At 47.5% G+C, this 21,735-nt stretch overlaps 1 protein-coding gene across 10 annotated transcripts in view; it reads right to left on the reverse strand.

Annotated features, from left to right (window-relative positions):
* Window positions 1–2,318: 2,318 nt before the first annotated feature.
* ZNF2 (zinc finger protein 2) overlaps window positions 2,319–21,735 on the reverse strand; it is a 38,173-nt gene continuing 18,756 nt past the window's right edge. Inside the window, exons 1-7 of one of the 10 annotated variants that reach the window (XM_037807669.1) lie at window positions 20,996–21,005; window positions 19,885–20,631; window positions 13,749–13,832; window positions 12,857–12,983; window positions 11,782–11,817; window positions 10,052–10,165; window positions 2,319–8,119 (exon numbers count right to left, since the gene is read on the reverse strand). In XM_037807669.1, the coding sequence (XP_037663597.1) occupies window positions 7,014–8,119; window positions 10,052–10,165; window positions 11,782–11,817; window positions 12,857–12,983; window positions 13,749–13,781 (1,416 nt within the window). In that variant the 5' untranslated portion in view covers window positions 13,782–13,832; window positions 19,885–20,631; window positions 20,996–21,005 and the 3' untranslated portion in view covers window positions 2,319–7,013. Of the gene's footprint in view, window positions 8,120–10,051; window positions 10,166–11,781; window positions 11,818–12,856; window positions 12,984–13,748; window positions 13,833–16,041; window positions 17,108–19,884; window positions 20,899–20,982; window positions 21,081–21,735 lie in introns of those variants that run through there. The other 9 variants (XM_037807667.1, XM_037807670.1, XM_037807668.1 and 6 more) reach the window with 9 other exon arrangements.

Here is a 21,735-nt window from a genome sequence, read left to right on the forward strand (position 1 = left end):
TTGCTTAGCTGCTTCCGCCTGGAAGTGAGCACGCCAATCAACGAACTGGCCGGGGCTAAGGATGGTACGGGCAAGCGAGGCCCAGTCTTGGGGGAGGCAAAAGTCCATGGCGAGATCCTGCAGTAATTGGGAAGCGTATGGGCTACCTAACCCGTCTTCCTTGACGGCCCTGCGAAGCTGCTTGATAGTATCTGAGTCAATGGGATACCAGTCGTACGGTTTCTGTGGGGTGGGGGCAAGGTTAAGAGGAAAGCAGCGAAAAGCACGAGAGAAAGGAGGACGCGCTTGCAGAGGGCCTGGCACGGGAGTGGGGGTAGGGGGAGCGTTGCCCCAAGGGTTGCCTTGAGGTGTAGAAGGCAGCCAGGGGTTGTTAGTCGGCAGGGTGGGAGGAGCGGCGGCAACTGCCGGTAGCAGCTCCGAGGGGGAGCTCGCCGGAGGGGGAGGCGGGAGTGGGAGGCCCCAAGCGTCGCAAGATGGCGGCGCGGTAGGCGTGGTTAAGACACAAGATGGTGGACTAGCTCCGCCCTGTGAAAGGGCGGGGTCTAAGGCATAAGATGGCGGACTAACTCCGCCCTGTGAAGGGGCGGGGCCTAAGGCGTAAGATGGCGGACTAGCTCCGCCCTGTGAAAGGGCGGGGCCTAAGGCATAAGATGGCGGACTAGCTCCGCCCTGTGAAAGGGCGGGGCCTAAGGCATAAGATGGCGGACTAGCTCCGCCCTGTGAAAGGGCGGGGTAAAGCGCATGCGGTTTCCGGCCCAGCTTAGGGCTGACGTCATCGCCGGAGCACTTCCTCCCCTCGATGGAAGAAGAAGGAGGAGGAGGAAGTTCGCCATCTTGGCGAGGCTCAGTGTTATTTTGTTTTTTGGGAGTCACTTCGAGCGCGTTGTTAATTTGCTCGACTAAGGATTCTGTGTCCGAATCGTGGTCTACATTAGTATCGCTGTCTGAATCTGTTGACTGGGTTGATAGGGCCTCTTTGGATTTAATGGGGCCTCGATCAGGGGGGAGGGAGCCTTGAAGGCAGGAGCGGACGGTTATTAAGGTGGGGAGCAAGCCGGGAGGGAAGCGCTTGCTCTCATGTTCCATGGCGTTGGTGACCCGATCAATAAGGCGATTATAAGTAACAGGGTCCCAAAGATGGCAAGTGGTGAGCCATGGGTTAAAGGGCAGCAGGAGGTCCCAGTATACTTGCAGCTGCCGGACAGACACCTTACAGCGATGTGTGTCTAGGAGACCCGCTAGAGCGCGAACTTGAGGTGCTTGGCGTGCAGACAGACGATTACCCATAGCGGAGGGAGAAAAGAAAAAGGGGGGTTGATTATTGAGTAAAGAAAATGAGGTAAACCGTGGCCGCGAGGCCGAAGGAGACGGCGAGAATAGAAAGCAGGACCCTCTAGTAGCGAGAGCAGTTTGGGGGGGCGGTCGCAAAGAGGCACACCGTGCCAAACAAAGAAACAAAGACACAGAGGACCACAGCAAAGTAATGGAGGGGAAGAGGGAAAGCTACTGGAGGAAGAGTGTTAGGAGGAATGGGGGGGACATAGGAAGAGAAGACGAAAGGTAGTCGGGGGCAAGAGCCAGGTTAATGCGGGAAAGGAAGAGCGGCCCGGGCGCGGAGCGGCGTGGGAGAGGTGGCTCCGGACGTGGAGCGGCGAGGGAGAGGCGGCTCCGCGGGGCGGCGAGGGAGAGGCGGCCCTTACCTGGCAGGCGAGGAGAAGAGGAGTTGGAGAGGCGTCCGGGCGAGCGGGTGGTTTTACTGGACCGCTGCGTGGAGAGGACTTTTAATCCCAGGGTCGGTAGAGCATGAGACTCTTAATCTCAGGGTCGTGGGTTCGAGCCCCACGTTGGGCGCCACTTGCGGTCGCAGTTGACTCGTCTGGGGGGGGTGGCGGCCGGTTGCTAAATCCTAGGCTCTCGGGATTGCTCGGAGGGTACCGGCGGCGGGGGCTCTTTCCCGGAGGCGAGTGCGAGGTGGGGGACTGGGCCCGGTCCCCGGCGGAGGCGTGCAAGGTGTGGAGGGCGGCGAGAAGGAACAGGCGGGACACGGTTCTTTGAGGGTGAAGAAGCCAAGAGAGTTTATTAGGGGAGAGTACAAGCTTATATCGGGCGGTTTAGAGGGCGGGGTAGCTGTAAGGGTTAAAGGCTTGGATTGGTTCTGAGAGGGCGCGGAGGTTGATTGAAAAGGGGCGGGAGTTGCTCCGGTAACGAAGAGGGTGGAGGGTGCGGGTAAGGCATGGGGGGGGGTTTTCTCCGGCAAGTCCTCCCCAACGGTTGTACTTTGGGGTGAGGAAATGGGGCCTGCATTCGGCTCCACTTTCTCAGGCCCGGGGGGCCGTGGAGGGCGCTACCACCCGTGCCCCACTACCTTTCCTAGGGGCTGATCAGTTCCCCTGGCCCAGGCCCGCCAAGTCAGAACTCGATAACAGTGTCCCGCAATGGACTTCCTTCATAACCTGCTTTTACTTATGTAGGCACTATTTTAGGGTATCGGCCCCAAACACTAGCACCAAGCACACAGACTGATGTCACAGTCCAGGAGAGTGGAGTGGGACACCTCAGAATAAACACCTCCAGGGAATCCCCATTATCTCCTGAGAGTGGGCTGCCCTCAAGTTTTTCTAAACTCAGCGAGGCCTCTGTTTCCTCCTTGTTTTTGTGTTTGCCACAACATCCTGTCAGGAAAGCATCCCTGCCTTCCTTCAGAAGGCTCTAGATCTACGAAGGGCCATTTATTTTGAGTGAAAGTAGATGTTAAGAGAAGTGAACAAGGAATATGTTAATCAGCCCAGAAGAGGGCAAGAGTAAAAACGTAAAGGAAGGATTTGGGTGGCCAACAGGTGAAGGGCTGGGGGCCGTGAGTCAACAGAAAGGAGAGGTGCTAAAGGGCTCAGGTAGTGAGAAAGGCAGACCTGAGACAGGAAATCAGGCCTGGAGTGAAGCAGCAAGGGAAGTGAACTCAGGCGTGCATCCTGCACACGTCACTTTACCATGAGGCCTCTGCACAGACCCTCAGCCTCTTGCTCCACCTGGTGCCAGAGCCTATGGACCCAATCAGCACCTGGGGCCGCACAGTTACCCTGCCCGGGACCACCGGGCTCTCGCCACTGCCGGCCACAGGCCATACAGCTGCACGCCTCAGGTTTCTGGCTGTTTCCACCACGTCCAGGCTGAAGTGCCACACGATGGGCTGTGGGATCCGGCTTCCCTCGGGTGGCTGGATGATGCAACCTGTGATCCTATCAATTCCTCTTCGCTTCTCCCATCAACTGCTTCAAGTCACAGCTCCTCCACATAGAGGAGACCTCCCGCAGAGCCATGTGGATGCACTTGCTGAATAACTCTCTCTCTTCTCAGCTCATTGTGAGGCATGGCCAGTGGGTAACATATCCTCGTTTTTCTTCCCTTCCCTCCCTGCCTCACTTCCCTTTCTCCTCAGTCTCACTTTCCTAGCACTGTACCTCGTAAAGCACCAGCTCTTAACCCTTGCTTCAGGTTCTGCTTCCTAGGCAATCCGGGCAAAGACTGGGCAAGTGGCTTTCGATGGCCCCCTGGCCCGTCACGGCAGCAGTTTCAAAGGAGAACTGTCGGTCAGGAGCAGAGGTTGGGGAGGCCGCAAGGGCAGAAGCACAGGCTGAAGCCTGGATGAGTAAGGGGCCTGGAGACGAGCCACTGGGAGGGCAATGTTAGGGCTCTGGTCCTAGCGCCAGGAGTTTCAGGGAAGCAAATGCCTTAGGGTCAGCGCCCAGATATGTGCGGAACCCTGGATGTCAAGTCTCTGCTATAGAGGAGCAGGGTTTACTGTAACATTTCTGACCCTTCATCAGAATGGAAGAGCCACACTGACAGCAGAGGAGCTGTTGCTAAGTCCAGAAAGGAGCCAGAGAATAAAGCAAGGTGGCTGGGGATGTCACAGGCAACAACCAGGACAGACTCCTAGGACCTGATAAATGCTACCCTTTCTCTGCTCTAATATTTTATCTGGCATTTGAAAGGAACAATCCTGCTGACTGAAGAATCTGGAAGTATCTGAGACATACGGAGTTCTGTCGAGGCAGTTTCTGTAAATCCAAGTGACACAGTGGTCTGCATCGGCTTTGCCCAGACACAGGACATCCAGGGTTGGTTTCAGCCTGTCCTTGGATTGCTGATATATGCTTGGTTTACTCACCCATGATAGCTAAAATCAGTAACACTTTTTAAACTCACACAGCTACATATTCAATCAAAGGGACTCTTATGCCATCTTCTCCTTCTTCATCTTCTTTAATCTCACCATTTAATCTATCAATCTGACTTACTGATCTGGTGCTTCAAGGGAGTTATAGAAATCTTCCAGCTTTCTAGCAGGTTATCTGTTGGGGGTTAATGGGAAAAAAATAGTGGGAGAGTGGGCATTTGAATTATGAAGAAAACCAGCAATCCTTTCAGCCACTACCATGTCATCCTCCTGCACCGAGACACACCACGTTCCGCCCATTTGCACCCTCCACAACCCAATTATTAGGCATCTCTAAAACCAGGTTGAGTCACAGCCAACAGCTACATATTGAACTGACTCTTGGCAACAAGTTCGCTAACTTTGAATAGTGTGATTATATATATTTATTTGTAAATAATTCTCTGCAGACTTTAGAAGATAAATACGTTTTCAGTACAAATGGCAGAGAAGTTGGCCTGAAGAAAAACAGCCATGCAAAACGACATTTGAAGGACTCTTGAGATTGACCTACTAGACCCTTCGGAAGGATTCACAAAGAATTCTGCTGGGCTACAGGGACAGAGAAGAGCCACACCTCTTGCTCCTCCACCACAACTAGCCAAAACCCTGCAGGCATCAAGACTCCACAGCTGATCACAACGGATGTGGTCCACTTCCCTTCCGAGGTGAGGCCAGCCTCACCATGAGGTCCCGCTCACTGTCCCCTGCTCTCGGTCGGAGGCGGTACTCCCTGTGGGCTGTAGTTAGCTCCTTTTCTGCCGGACTTGTGTACTGCTTTGGAAGGTTTAACAGGGATTTCATTTGGCTGTGAATAAAGTGGTTAAGTACATAAAGGTTTATTCCTTCACATTCAAGTCCAGAAGTAGGCAGTGCAGGGCGGGTATCCCGGAGGCACCATAAAACCAGGAAACCAGGCAGCTTCTATTTTTCTCCTGTCATCCTTCAGGCATGGCTTGTATCCTCAGTCACAAGATGCTGCTGGAGCTCCAGCTGTTAAATCCACATTTCAAGGAGAAAGGTGCCTTCCCAGGAGTCCTATGGAACAAATCCCATTGATATCAATGTATCATCAGGCTAATTAGCTACACCTAGGTGAGGAGAGGCTGAGGAACAGAGAATCAGTGTTCCTGTGATTAAGGAAGAAGGGAAGAATGGCTATTGGGTGGGCAACCAACAGCCTCTGCCACAGCAAGCATCACCAACGCTCACTGCCAACATTATAGCTGCTTCAAGTGGCTTTAGCGTGAGGTTCTGTAAAACGGCTAAATAAGCTGAACTGTTTCTCCTACACTGTTTGGTCTGCAGACTGCACAGGTTTTGTACCTGTGTATGATGGAAAGGAATCCACCTCCTCACGTGGTACCCATGGCCTGGTGATCAGGCTGGGCAGCCTCCCAGAGGCCAGACCTTTGAGCCTCATGGGGAATGTTTTGTGGCCTCTGCTACTGGGCTTTCCTGCTCCTTAACAGGATGAAGGAACGGAGAGCCATGCTGATTCTGTACACTCCATCGAGGGGATGGCCCAAGAAATGAAAGTAATTGTGCTGCTAGTTTAGGTTTTTTTAATACCTACACATCAGGAACCCATCCTCCTCTTCATCGTGGTGCTTGTGCTCTCTCAGCTGCTCTCTGGAATCACTGCTTGGTTTTTTTAATAAGCAGGAGTCCTCAGACAGCGACGTGAGGAAGCTAGTCTATACCTCCACTGTGTGTATGTGGGTGGGCATATCTGCACGGTGGTTTCACAGATACTGATGTTGAGGGCAAGAAGAAGGAAACTACATCTAATGGGACCAGCTGGTCTGGCTTTCAGGTGCCTCCTCACAACCACTGCTTTAGTACTGAAGGACGAGCATCCATGGATGAGCCACGTATGGAGTTAAATCTGGCTTTGTGGTATTCTTTGAGATCAGGCTTAGCCCCATTTCCTGGCTCACTGTGGCTGACCTCTATGGCCTGAGACTGCACTTCACTGCTCTGGCTACAGCTGGCTGGAGCAACTGGACCTTGAACTTTTTGGTTCATTTTCCATTAGCAGCTACAAGAGAGGGAAGGCATTGTGTCCAAGGCGTTGATGGAATGGAAGACCCAGCCTATACCCCTACAGCCAGGCTAAGAGAACGTAGTCATCAAGATGAAAACAAATGTAAAAACCACTAACAACTACCAAAGAAACAAGAGTAGTAACTGTTAGTGCATCAGAGCCCAGAGCTTAGGTTAGAAGGTCAGCAGAGCCGAAAACTACGGGTCCTGAGAGCTGAATAAAGAGCAAGAGTATATAACCCAAATCAGAGCTCCAGAAAGCTCCAAAAGGAGTGGGTTACAAGCTAAAAGCACAACTATAGTGAATACATCTGTAGGCCTATGAAGATACCAGCTTGAAGTTATTTTATTATTGAAGTTTCAAGTTCTAGAAAGTGCATTTGAATTGGGGTGCAAGTTTTCATAACTAGACGGGTGTTCATTCAGAACGTAATAAGTGCCAGTGACGTGCCAGGTACCACATGCTGGGACTCGGCAGCACACAGATATGAAACAGTCCCAGTTCTCCTGGAACACTCAGTATAGCAATAAATAAATGAGTAAATAAATAAATTAACAAATATGATGCCTGTCTTACGGTCTCCTTCAAACACTTGAAAAATGCATTGACTGGATAGCTTCTGACCAATTTGGGGATCCCCAGGGTATGACCTCAAATTTCAAGCATCCCGGAAGAAGTTTATAGCATGGTTCGTTGAGACTAAAAATTGAGACTGTAGTTACCTAACAGAGGCATGGAAATAAGTGGTAGCTAGAAGGTGCTCAAATATAAATCTTCATTATCTTGTACAAATCTATCTGAAGTCACTTTGGGGGTTGCTCGTTTGGCTGGAGCACTTCCATGATATTCTAAGACCTGTCTGGCATAACGCTGCTGATGTTGGATGATAGATGACTTGCAACTGAAAACCTTCCCACACACGCTGCATTCATAGGGTTTTTCTCCAGTGTGAACTCTCTGATGTTGGATAAGCTGTCTTTTCTGGAGGAAGGCTTTTCCACATTCCATGCACTTACAGGGCTTGTCTCCGCTATGAATTTTCTGATGTTGATTAAGGGATGAGCGGTCAAAGAAAACTTTCCCACATAAATTACATTCAAAAGGAGTCTCTCCAGTGTGTGCTCTCCTGTGGCGAATAAGGGACGAGCGGTCAAACAGAGCTTTGCCGCATCCGTTACATTCATAGGGCCTCTCTCCAGTGTGAGTGAGCTTATGGCGAGCAAGAATACTTTTCTGGCTAAAGGATTTCCCACATTCTGTACATTCATAAGGACTTTCTCCAGTATGAATTCTCTGATGTCGAGTAAAAGATGAGCGGACAAAGAAGGCCTTACCACATTTATCACATTTAAAGGGCTTCTCACCGCTGTGAGTCCGCTGATGTTCAGTAAGGGTTAATCGGTCATAGAAAGTTCTCTCACATTCAGTGCATTCGTAGGGGCTCTTCCCCGAATGAGACATCAGATGTTTATTAAGACTACTCTTATATCCAAAGGCCTTCCCACATTCTTTGCATTCATAGGGCTTCTCTCCAGTGTGAGTTCTCTGATGGCGGGTGAGGGATAAATGGTTAAATAAGATCTTTCCACATATGCTACATTCAAAGTTTCTCCCCTTACTGTTGGTTTTCTTGGGAGGAGTGGATCCTTGCCTCACGTCCTTCTCCTTGGGGAAGGATTTTGTCAAAGTCTCCCCTAAAGAATTTTCTTTCATTCTGCCCTTAGGTCTATCTGGTCCGAGTGCAGGACCCAGAGAACCATTTTTTCCTAGTTTTTCCATTAATGTTTTTTGTGACTTTACTTCAGAAACATCCTGCTTTTGAGTTGAGTCCTGTTTCTCTGGTCTGGCCTTCTGGTCTAAAACAAATAGAAAACACAGATACAACTCGTTTCAGTGCCAGTGTAAAAGAAAGCACTATACATGTTAAGACAAGAACAAATACAAAATACTGCTTCATTCATTGGTGTCTCCCTAAAACAAAAACATCTGGGAGAGGCTGAAAAATAGCAGAGGAGAAGGGAACAGAGGCTAGAAATGGAAGGTAGACATTTGGCCACTATAACATGTTTCAACTGTTCCCTCATTAGCTGGTTAGCAGGGGCCCACTGAGTGCCAGGCACAGTAAAAGGCCCTGGGGCTGCACTGGACAAGCAGGCGTGGTCCCTGCTCTCTTGATGCTTTTATTCTACTAGTGGAGACAAGGAATAAACAAACAAACTGAACAGCTGGCGACAGCACTATAAAGGAAAAACTGGGTGGGAGTTAGAGTAGGGCTTCCTCAGAGGGACCCTCAGGAATAGCCTCCCAGCAGTGACATTAGCTGAGATCTGAAAGGTAAGTTAACCTTGAAAACGGCCAAAAGAAGAGCCTCTCAGGAGAGGTACATGCAGAAAAACGGACACACACAGAAGCATGGGAGTGGCCAGGGCAGTCTGTTACATGTTGATAAGTGTAAAAAGCAGAGAATTACAGTTGGGAGATGGGCTAGGACTCGAGAAAGCCAACTGTCAGTGACTACTGAAGGGTATTTAAAAGGAAGAGGAAGGAGACATGGTAGAGGATAAACAAGAAAGATGAGACAGTGTTATCAGAATTAAAATCAAGTCTCTGAGTATATACCTAGTAATGGAATTGCTGGATCATATGGCAATTCTATACTTAGCTTCCTGACACGACTCCCGGGGATGAGCCTGGACTCGGCATCGTGGGATTGAGAAAATCTTGTTGATCAAAAAGGGGAAGTGAACTGAAACAAAATAAAGTCTCAGTGGCTGAGAGATTTCAAATGGTCACTCTGGAGGGCATTCTTACGCGTGATATGGATATCCCTCTTTAGTTTTTACCATATTGGAATAGCTAGAAGAAAATACCTGAGACTGTTGAACTGCAACCTAGTAGCTTTGATTCTTGAAGACAGCTGTATAACTATGTGGCTTACCCGGTATGACTGTGAGTGTGAAAACCTCACGGCTCACACTCCTTTGTCCAGTGTATGGAGATGTAGAAAAATGGGGACAAAAACTAAATGAAAAATAGGGTGGGATGGAACGCTTTGGGTGTTCTCTTTTACTTTTATTTTTATTTAATTTTTTGGCATAAGAAAAGTGTTCAAAAGTTGATTCTGGTGATGAACACACAACTATATGATGGTACTGGGAGTGGCTGACTGTACACTGTGGATGATTAGGGTATGTGAATATATCTCAATAAAACCGTATGAAAAAAATAAAGTCTCAACCCTCTCATTTCCCCTGGCCTCCCCCTGCCCCCACAAATTAACAGGAAGAGCCCTGCTGTGCACAGTTGCATTTATTCATTCATTGGACAAATATCTGAGTGTGAGCTATGTACATTTACTGTTACAAGCACTGTATATACAGAAGTGAACAAGAACAAACAAAAGTCTCTAATGGAGTTTACATTTTAATCAGGGGTGGGTGGTGGGGTGGGTGGACGGACAATAAACAAAATAAAGAAGTGAGAATATAATATTTTAGGAAGACAGAGCTGGGAAGAAAGGCAGGCAGTATGGGTGCTGGCGAGGCGGGGAAGGGATGGAAAGGGTTCAGTTTTACACAGGGTGGTCAGGAAAGGCCTGGCTGAGAAGGTCACACATTTGAACAAAGACTTGAAGAAGTGATGAGAAATCCCTGTGGATAGCCAGGGGACTGGTTTTCTAGACAAAGGCCCTGCATGACAATGACCATCTTCACATACCTAGGAGACCCCTAGGAGTCATCTCTAAGTGAACCATCTAACTTAGTCCCACCTGCCATGTGCATAATTACCTAGAAAAGTATTTTCTGGGATGTCTCTGTCTTCAGCTTCCTGAAAGTCTAGCTTCCATGGCTCTTCACCTCTCTTCAACTGGGAAATCACATCAGTCTTAGGAACTAAAAGTCCTGCTCACAAAGAACAAAATGAAAAATAGCAACTTGGAATGGAAATTCGTAGCCTTCTCAGGGTTTACCAGCCTCTTACCCTCTAGGGAGGAAAACAGAACTATCCAGAACATATGTGCTAATTTCCAGAATAAGATGTAATCCCCTATGAAGGGAAGTCGAGACTCACTTCCTAGAAAATCTGAATTAGTTCTATTAAAAGTGGTCTACTTATTCTTTCCCCAATAAATCTTCACGAGACGCTACCCAAAATGGATCTAGGTGGTCTTATAGGTTGAGGGAAAGTTCTTGGCTTAGAAGAACATAATACGGAGACGGTTCTGCACCTCAGGGCCAGCACCGTGAAGCCACTCCATTTTCTTTTGTGGTCTTTTAAATAATAAATTCTTATTCCTCAATCGTACTTTTGTGCAACTGTAATGACTGATAAAACTACAAATTTAAAACTGGAAGAGTTTTAGAAATGTAATTCAATTTATGTACAGATAATATAACACACATAAAACTGAAAATGTAATTTCAGAAATCCTTAAGATAAATTATGACTTCAGGCTTTAAAAATTTTAAGTATTAGCATTTATAAGGCCTTAATTTTCTATATTTAATTTTTAAATTCATTAGGAAATATTTAAGATATACAAAAGGTATAAAGACTAAAACCAACACCTATGAACTCACCACCCAATCTCAGAAATCAACATTAATAACAAGATTGAAGCCCTTCTCTGATCTCTCTTCCTGTGCCAGTTTGAATGTATTATGTCTCCCAAATGCCATTATCTTTGGTGTAATCTTGTGTGGGCAGACCTATCAGTGTTGATTAGATTGTAATTCTTTGAGTGTTTCCATGGAGATGCGCCCCACCCAACTGTGGGTGATGACTCTGATTGGATAATTTCCATGGAGGTGTTGCTCCGCCCATTCAGGGTGGGTCTAAGTTGAGTCAGTGGAGCCATATAAATGAGCTGATGGGCAGTGGGGACTCAGTGCAGCTGATAGTGACATTTTGAAGAGGAGCTACAGCCAAGAGGGACACTTTGAAGAAAGCACAGGAGCTGTAGATGAGAGAGAGTTTGAAGACAGCCATTGAAAGCAGACTCTTGCTCCAGGGAAGCTGAGAGAGGACAAATATCCCAAGGGCAACAAAGACTGACATTTTTGAGGAACTGCAGCCTAGAGAGGAACGTCCTGGGAGAAAGCCATTTTGAAACCAGAACTTTGGAGCAGACGCCAGCCACACGCCTTCCCAGCTAACAGAGGTTTTCCAGACACCATTGGCCATCCGCCAGTGAAGGTACCCAATTGCTGATGTGTTACCTTGGACATTTTATGGCCTTAAGACTGTAACTGTGTAACCAAATAAACCCCCCTTATAAAAGCCAACCCATCTCTGGTGTTTTGCATTCCCGCAGCATTAGCAAACTAGAACACCCCCATTAGGAAAGCACTAGACTAAATTTGGTGTGAATCACTCCTGTGCATTTAAAATGTGTCTTCCCATTCTTTGCAGTTTTTAAACTATTTTTAAAATATTCCATGTTCATTGTACACAATTAAAAATATAAATCAGAGAAAAGGAAAAGTGACCTGTAAACCAACTAGTCAAAGATATTTACCGGTATTATCTTGGTAGAGGTCCTTCCAGACTTTTTCTGTGCAGAGATATAAATAATTATACTTCATTTTGTTTTGTAAATGGACTCAAGCTTCAAAAATTTTGTGACCTGCTCTTATCACTTAGCAATATATCATTAATATCCTTCTAAGTCTATAAATATCACCAAGGTCCATACTACACTGTATTCCATTTTGGATGTATGCAGTTATTTACCAAAATCCCTATTATCAGATATCTATGTTATTGCCATTTTTTCACAGTTTTCAACAAAGTTGAAATAAACACCTTGATTTTTTTCTGTAGGAAATTCTCAGAAGAGAGGTTGCCCATTGACAGTTGTACATAATCCTATCTTTTACCTAAACATAGGGCCTCAGCGTAGCCTTCACTTATCCTATAGACTCCACCCAGATCAGAAACACCATGTCGTCTTTGGTCCAGGGTCATCCAGGTACAGGATGAGCAGCCACATCCTTTGTCAGCAAGGCTCACTTTCTTGCCCATGGCCTTAGGAACTTCTGTGATATGACTCAGCAAAATTTCTTAATGCCTTATATATTCTGTTCTGCTAACTATTCCTTTGGTTCATGTAAGGTGGTCTAGAGAGTTCTGGCATTATCTCGGGCTTTCTATCTCATTTTAAAAACTTTCTGGTGGTTTCTCTGCCTACAAGAATATGAATATTCTCTCCATACTTTACCTCTCTTTCATTCTTACTCTCTATGACTGTACTTTGAAGTCTTTTGAATGGTTTTCAAAATCTGTAGGAAACCATCTTTTACCTCTTGTGTAAGCAGAAGGATTTTATTACTACTTGGCTAAACAAATATATTTTCAAAGCAGCTCCTTGAGACATCCACTAAATTCCAATACAAAGACAGAGATTCAATTAAACACAATCAACAAAAAGCAAATAAACTGATGGGCCACTCTTGCCCTTTTTGGGGCTCTATCCAGAGATGTACAATTCTTCCCCGGTAATAAAAGAAGGGCCATATTCTTTAAAAAGAGGTGGCAGGGAGAGCGAGAGGGAAAGAGGCAAATTCTGAGGCACTGAGGAAAGTCAAGCTTACCCAAGGAAACAAAATCCATATAGTTCTCCAGCGTCACCTCCCTGTACAGGGCTCTTTGAGCAGGGGCCAGTCGCATCCACTCATCCTTTGAGAACTTCACAGCCACATCCTTAAACTGGAGTGACTTCTGAAAAGACAAACACATTCTTGCTCACCTATTTACCTTTCTTCACATCTCCCTGAGGAGGAAAAAAGACCATAGCACTGGAAGATACCCAAACTGGAAAAGAAATGGTTCTGATGATATGGAGGGCACTGAATGCTTTAGGAAAGAGGTAGAGGGCTCATGAAACTTGCGGCCTTGTGCCATCAGGTCCTTGGCTGCCCCTCTGAATTGCAGGGACACTGTTACTTAGCCTTGTTTTCTAACTGTAAAATGAAAGGACGGGATCAGATGATCTTAAGGTCCTCCCAGCTCTAATATCAATGGATCCAAGAGATCTTAGCCAGACCAACTGGTCCTCAAGTCAAGGCAAGACCCAGGATGAATGTGTGGGTGACAAAGGACACTGAGGCAGAGGAACTCAAACCGGAGAGGGATCAAAGATATGATAGCCCTTTGAAAGGAACCGTTATACTCTCATGAAAGTTCTCTAAATACTCCCTGAACCACTGGGCTCATGACTAAAGGCAGAACTGCCTCAACACTCTACTCTGAACCATGCCAAACAAACTCAGGATGGGAGCCCGTCGCCAAGACCTCAAGAAGGTCCGCTAGGGAGGAAAGTCCCTGCAGCAGTGATCTGTGGTGAGGAAAGAGAATCTGAAGCCAGAAAGGGTCCTGGTGAGTATCCTCTAAGGAGCCTGTTTTCCACAGGAACGGGACCAGTCTCCAAGACATCTGCTCCCTGGCTGACGAGGAAGCTCCAGACTGAAGAAAAGTCCAACTCACCCGCCATCTGGCTGTCAGGGGCACAGCTGCCATTCTCTCCCTCTGTGTTCTCTTGGGAAGAGGCACAGCCCTGAAATGGCAGAGCTAGGGAAGGAAACACAAAAGAGACCAAGCTTGTTTTGTAGCTGTCTCACCCAGGCTGAAAATCTTCACATTATCAATCACTCTCTCTGCCCTAGTGTCTCAGTTTCCTAGTTGCTAAAACGAATGTCATACAATGGGTTGGCTTACACAACAGGAATTCATTGGCTCATAGTTTTGAGGCAAGGAGAAGTCCAAAATCAAGGCATAAGCAAGGCCATGCTTTCTTCCCAAAGATGGTGGCATTCTGGGGCTGGCTGCCAATGATCCTTGGTCTTTGGCTTTTCTGTCACACAGCAATGCACATGATGATGTTTTCTCCTTTCTCCTCTGGGTTCCATGGACTTCCAGCTTCTTCCATGGTTTTCTCTCTGTGGCATTCTCCATAAGGCCTCCCGTAATAGGGTTAAGACCCATCCTGATTCACGTGGCCACACCTTAACTAAAAATAACCTCATCAACAGGTCCTATTACAATGGGGTCACCATCCACAGTCATGATGGACTAAGACGAAGAACATGCTTTTTCTGGAGTACATATTTCAACCTGCCACACCTAAGAGCAAAGCAAGCTCATGAGCAAACCCATACCTCCCAGGGATATTGTGGCTATTGTCACAACTTTGTTCCTGGGTTAGTATATTCTGGGGAACAGAACTGTGTTCCCAAGTCAGAAAACCACTAAACATCAAATAATTTACTCTAAAGTTAATTTTATAAATTGAAAACTAGCATTGTGCTCTATAGTAATTAGAAATAAATAATGCTATTTAATAAATTAATTTGACTGTTACCTTTAATGTGAATAGAGGGATATTTATTATTAACAATTTTTTTAAAGAGAGCTAATGTAAAGCCTCTAAAGTCAAGCACAGATAAGTTAAAAAATAAAAGTAAATAGACAACTGTATGCCAGGCAAGTTTTGTTTAGAAATAGAAATACATTCAAGCCAGCTCAGGTAAGTGGGTTGGCCTATTTTTTTAGGTTACAGTGGGCATTATAAGAACACTGGAATGAAACTGCACCCAGGCCTCGTGACATCTGAGGCACCTACTGGGGTTTCAAAACCTTGCCCTAATTCCTGCCTGACTGCCAAGGATCCCAAGCACAGCTTCAAGAAGGTGACTGAGTCCCGTGTGGCCAAGAGACGGAAATCAGACACAGATGCTGGAAATTCTAGTCAGGTTCTTTGGTAGCGTTATTTTTTTGAACTTTTAATTTGAAATATATTCAAACTTACAAGACAGTCATAAAAATAATACAAACCTCATACAGGGAATGCCAACAGACCCTCGCCCACCTCCTCCAGTACCCAGATCCACTAACTTTAACTTCTTGCCACATTTACCATATTATTCTATCTATCTATCTATCTATCTATCTATCTGTCTATCTATTCATTCATCCATCCATCCATCCATTTTCTAAACACTTGAGTGTAGGCTGTACATATCACGCTCCTTGAACACTTTAATATTGCCATGTACATTTCCTAAGAACAAGGATATCCTATTCACTTACTTAACAACCTTAAGTGCAGTTATCAAGTTCAAGCAATTTGACATTGATATATAAAACTTGGAGTCTATGCTCCAATTCTTTCATATGTCCCAATACTATCCCTTTGAGCCTTTTCTTTGCCCTTGCTAGATCCCTTCCAGGATCATGGATAGCATTTTTCTTGGTCTCTTAAGTTGCTTTTTTTTTTTTTTTTTTAAATTGTGGGAACATAAACTTTCCCATCTCAACCTCTTTATACCATTCAATGGGATTAATCATACTCACAATGTTGTGGTGCCCTCAACATCCATTACTAAAACTTTCCAGTCTCCACAAACAGAAACCTTACGCTCGTTATACGTTAACGCCCCACTCCCTCTGACCCCTACCCCCAGCAATCCGTACTCTAATTTCTGTCTCTGTGAATGTACATATCCTCCAATATTTTCTCTGTAGTTATTCTGGGGCTTAAATTTTAACATCGCAAATCTAAAACAATCTCATTTGCTTTGATGCCAACTTAACCTCCATAGCATACATAACTATGCAGCTCTATCCCTCCCACTTGGTAACAAATTGCATGTTTATACATCATGAGTCCCAAACCACTGATCTGTCATTGCATTTTGTGCATATGCCTTTTAGATCCTGTAGGAAGTAAAAGATGAAGTTATAAACCAAAAATACAATAGTACAATTTATTTGCCCTTACCAGAGATGCTTCTTTCTTTGTGCTGCTTCAATCTATTTAGTGTCCTTCCCTATCAACCTGCAGAACTCTCTTTAGCATCTCTTGTAGGGCTAATCTAATGTTAACAAACTGCCTCAGCTTTTGTTTATCTGGGAAAGTCTTAATCTCTCCCTCATTTTTTGAACAGACAATTTTGCCAAATACAGAATTTTTGGATGGCAATTTTTTTTACTTTCAGAGTATTCCCACTGCCTTCTTGCCTCCACGGTTTCCGATGAGAAATCAGCACTTAATTTTATTGAGGCCCCATTGTACATGCATGTTCGTTCTTTTTTGCAGGTTTCAGAATTCTCTCTTTATCTCTGGCATCCAACAGTCTGATTATAAAAGGTTAAGGCACATGGGTCTTTTGATTTCTCCTGTTTGGAGTTGGCTGAGCATCTTGGATGTGCCTATTCATTTCTTTCATTCAATTTGGGAAGCTGTCAGCCATTATTTCTTTGTATACACTCTCTGCCCCTTTCTCTCTTTCTTCTCCTTCTAGGACTCTCACAATGCATATATTGGTTTGCTTGAGTGTCCACAGGTTCCTCAGGCTCTGTTCACTTTTCTTTTTTTCTTTCTGCTCCTCAGAGTGAATGATTTCAATGTCTTAGCTTCAAGTTCACTGAATCTTTCTTCTGCCAGTTCCAATCTACTGTTGAAGCCCTCCAAGGAATTTTTAATTTCAGTCACTCTGGTCTTCAGTTCTGGTTGGTTCTCTTTTACAATTTCCATCTCTCAACTGACATGTTGTGTTCATCTGTGGTTTTACTGATTTTTTTGTCAATGTTTTCCTTTAGCATTTTGAACATATTTAGAACCACTTTTTAAAAGCCTCTCTCTGGTATGTCCCAAGACTAGTCCTCCTTGTTGGTGGTTTCTAATGTTTTAAACTTCTCCTTTGCCTAGATCATTGCTGTTTCTTTTTGTTTTGTAACCTTTGGTTCAAACTTGGATATTTTGGTATTTTAACATGTGCTATCAGTGAAATTTAGACTCTGCAGCATCTGATCCTCAGGCTTCTATCCAGTTAGTGCTTTCCTTGAATGCCAGGAGCTAACAAAAAAAAAAAAAAAAAAAAAAAAAGGAAAAAACAGCAAACACCTTTCCCAGTCTTGGTAGACTGACTTGTGCCAGCGAGCGCTCTCCTTCAGGGCTTCTCCATATGATGGGTTGTACCAGAACAGCTCCAGGCAAAATGTAGGGGCCTCCCTGATCCTTTTAGCAGATGTATTTTGTCTTGGGCATGTGGCCTAGGAATTCCATTTAGACAGTCCCTTAGGAATTCTCTGCTTACACAGTCCCAAATGTCTCCTCTTCCCTAGGGCAGTTTCCTCACAGTCCTGGGCACTACACTGTATGTCCCACTGCCAGCAATCCCTTGCCCCAAGCAACACAACTTGACTGCTCTCCCATCCATGAGTTGTCTCCTATAAGCAGGGCAAGTGTGGGATGGCAAGTCCCTCAGGCCACCAACAGACAGAGCCAGACATCCACGCTCCCAGTATATGCACGAGGCTTACTCTGCTCCCTCTGGAATTAGGACCAGGGATTCACTCTGGGAGCAGAGGCCAGCTCTGCACTGAGCCAGTGAGGGGTGAGCGAAGGGCCAGCCAGGGAACCTTTTTCTTCTTGTTACTGCAGTCTTTAACCTTTTCCTGGATGCCTGAGAAAGATGTTTTGGCCGGTTCTGGCTGTTCAAAGCTTCTGTGGGGGAAGGAGCCTTGAAGTGTGCCACTCTTGATCTTGATCACGAGGATCATTTTGTAAGTGTCTGCAGAACTAGAAGGCTGTACACAAAATGATGACCAGCTACTCAGAGGTCAGGCCAAGATTAAATACAACTGCTCCTCTGGCAAGAGAAAAGGACAGCAGGACCAATCAGGATGGACAGACTGACGGCTGCCCTTGCAGCACTGGCTGGCATCACAGCGGACTGTGGGGTTAAAGTATTATCCAGAGAATCAGGATTCCAGAGTAAACACATCCAGGGCAGGATGGAGAATTCCTGTCCCCTTCTCTCTAGCCCTCATCTTGGGGCCTGGTGTAGAGATGACTTTACAGCGTAACAGCACCCGGAAGTCATAAGAGGTGACAGTATTCTCAAAGGAAAAGCTTATTTGTCTGACAAAGTTTCCCTCCGAGCATGAGAATGACCCTTCCAGGAAAAGCCAGGAATAACGGTCTCCCCAGGCTTTTCGGCACGGAATGCCAGAACAATATTCTCCCTGGCTTTTATCCCAGAGTCTGTTGCAAGACGAGTCAGAAACCAGTAAGGAGAGCAGAAGGGTAGAAAAAGCCAGCAGGAAAGAGACGAGGGTAAAGGGACCTGAGACTGACTCTGTGTGGGCTACAATGCAATCCAAAGCTATGTCACACCCGGCACCATCTTCTGGATTCCAACTGTGGTGGTGACTGTTACCTATCAGAACGTACTTACTGGTAATAGACTTGTGTGTCCCTCCAGAAACAGAAAGGATAAGGGATAATGCTGGTGCTACACGTTTATCTCTTGTTCCTCGAGACCTCTAGACAATCTGGCTATGCCACCTGGAACATTCAGAACGGCCAATGCCAAGGTTACATTTTTGCTTTCCGTGTGGCTGAAGGGCATCTGGCATGTACTTGGAGGATGACTACACATGGGAACTAGGCTAAAACCGGGGATGCTATCTACAGCTGTAAGGGCTGCATGGGCCTGGCATCCCTCCAGCCCTCAGGCATGGCATGTTCTCCTCTGCACAGACAAGGCTCAGTGAAGTCTCTAACCCTCTGGACTTACTGATCTGGTCGGTGCCCACCATCAGCTGACCACAGTCTCTGTTTCCTACTTGGAATTCTCAAGAGACACAGATTTGTTGTTGGCCATTGAGAAGCCAATGACCTTAGGTCACGTTTCCACCTCTTGCTCAATCAGCTGTGGCCAAGGAGCAGAGACAAGAGCAGTCCTCTGAGAAGGGCCCTGCGGCCAGGCCAGACCTACTGCTCTAAATCATTGTCTTCACGGCAGTATTTGAAGGTGACTGACACACAGCAAGCAGCAGCTGTTGTTCTATCTTTTGAGTTCCACCAATGCTGAGCCCTTTTCAAGGAAACATCTCTTCCCCCATCCACACATCAGTAAAAACTGACTCCACAATCTGGCCAAGGCTGATTGGCATCTGACCTACTTAGAGTCCTGTTATGGGTTGGACTGTGTCCCCCCGAAAGACATGTTCAAGTCCTAACCCTTGGTCCTGTGAATTTGGAAATAGGGTCTTTGAAGATGAGATTAGTTAAGATGAGCCCAAACTAGAATTAAGGTGGGCCCTATTGCAATATGACTGATGTCCTTAAAAGGGGCAAACTGAACCCAGACAGATGATGGGGGGGGGGGGGGCGGAGATCGTGTGCCAAATAAGGCAGCAACTGAAGCCCAAGGATTGCCAGCAACCCACCAGAAGCTCGAAGAGGCAAGGAAGGGCTTTCCCCTACAGATTTTGGGCTGCTGGCATCAGAATTGTGAGGCAATACATTCTTATTGTTTTAAGCCATCCGGTTTGTGGTATTTTGTTACAACAACCCTAAGATACTAAGACAAGTCCTTCCTCTGGAATTTGGGAAGTGGAAGTAAGAATAAGAGGTCAGTCTTCTCCCACGAGGTTCCACTTGAAGGCATGTAAACTTAAGAGCCTCAATGGCCATATTCTACCATACCATCTTAGGAGCAACAAAAGCCAGTCAACAGTAAGAGGGAAAAATGAAACATAACAACATGCAGAAGTAAACGCAGGAGGTTAGGAGAGAGCCCTGAATATGTTCTGACCCCTGGTTCCAGTTTACCGGCACATCTGTCCTCTCCTTGGGGCCACCAAGTACCGGAGTATCCTCATGATGAGTTCCCCTTCTGACAGTCTGAGCTGGGTTTCTGTCATTTGCAACCCAAAGAGACCTGACAGATTACAAAGCAGGCTTTTGCCTGTCAGTTCCCCTTTCTGAAGATTCACTGTTCATGTTCTGCTCCCAGGACCACCTCCTGGTTCTTTCCAATCCTGGGGATACACAGAGAACACAGCATCCAAGGTGGCTCACGGAACCTTTGGAGTTTATTAACCTTAAGGTGTCACGAGGATCATGAACACAAGCTCTGGATGTTGCCTGCCTAGCTCCATGAGCAAATTTCCCAAAAAACGTATCCAGCCTAAACTATTACCCAATCCACTCCTAAGCGGGTCCACATCAAGTAATCAAGAGTCAGGGAGAGACATTATCTTTTCCGGTAAACTCAAGAGTTCTGTCTCAATCGCTTAGTATATGGTATCTTGTACTACAGGTATTTGAGTCTTTGCTTCATCTCTCCATGTAGATGATGAATCCTGAGAGCCAAAGCTTGCATTCCTCACTTTCAAATATTGGATGCTCAAGAAATACTTGCAGACTAAATGCAACAACGAGTTTTGCAAGAAAGTGTGGCGGCGGGTGGAAAGCATCGTCGAGAATTAGAAGAGGGCGCGCCTGGGGGCAGCTGCGACAGGCCCCGCGGGAGGGATGACACCCTGGTCCAGGGAACAGAGGAGAGCTCCGGGGCGCCTTCGGGAAAGCGGGGCCAGCAGCGCCGGCGTCGGCGGGGTCAACTCGGCCCTGGGTCACGGAGCTCGCGCGGGCGAGGCCGGCATGCGGCCCGGGGTGCGGGTCCGGGGGGGAGGCGCGCCCTGACACGCGGCCCGCCCCCCGGCACCCAGAGGCGGCGCCCCAAGGCGTGGGGGCCCCCCGAGGCCGGGCTCTCGGGAAGTCACTTCGCTCGCGGCCCCGCGGCCACCGAGTCGCGCCGGCGCCTCCGCCCGCCGCAGCCTCGGGTCCACGCTCCGCACCCCTCCCCCACCTCCCTGCCCCTCCGCGCACTCCCGCGCCGCTGCCCCGCCCCCCGCCCTGGCGCCCCACCTTGGCCGCTAACCTGCGCGCCGCGGCCCCCGGAGACTCAGGGTCCGCAGAGCGCCTGCGCAAGGCGCCCCCGCAAACCACGACTCCCAGAGGCCCCCGCGCACGCCGGCGCCCGCCCGGCGCCCGACGCCCGCCGGAGGCCCCGCCTCACCGCGAGGCCCCGCCTCCCCCCGACGCCCGCCCGAGGCTCCCCCGACGCCCCGCCCCGACGCCCGCCCAACGCCCCGCCTCACCCCGACGCCCCGCCCGAGGCCCCGCCTCACCCCGACGCCCCGCCCGAGGCCCCGCCTACCCCGAGGCCCCGCCCCGACGCCCGCCCGAGGCCCCGCCTCCCCCCGAGGCCCCGCCTCTAAAGGACCCGCTGTGTATTCCAGCGAGTAACGCGAAAGGTCCTACTGCTGCTTTTATGGTAAAAATGGAGGAAAGCCGACGGAACAGAAACTGTCTCCTGGCCGCGTTCGCCTCTCCCAGCGGACCTCCTCTACCGCGCACGCCTCCGTTTCCTAGGCGGCTTTCTGTCCAGTTCTCCGTTTTCCTCACGCCCTTGCTGGGGAGAAGCACCCGAGAGAATTCCCGTAATTTCCTGTAGTCAGTCTGCAAATTGGCCTGTCTTCACACCCGTTCTTTCTTCCCTCTCTATTTTAACAATAAGCAAAGGCTTTTGTCACCTGGACTTTGCAATTATGTGAGTCAAGAAGTCCCTTTAGGCTTGAGCAGGTTGGGGCTGCGTTTTCTGTCTCCTGCACCTTCCGA

Source organism: Choloepus didactylus, chromosome 17, assembly GCF_015220235.1.
Source record: "Choloepus didactylus isolate mChoDid1 chromosome 17, mChoDid1.pri, whole genome shotgun sequence".
NCBI classification, from domain to species: domain Eukaryota; kingdom Metazoa; phylum Chordata; class Mammalia; order Pilosa; family Megalonychidae; genus Choloepus; species Choloepus didactylus.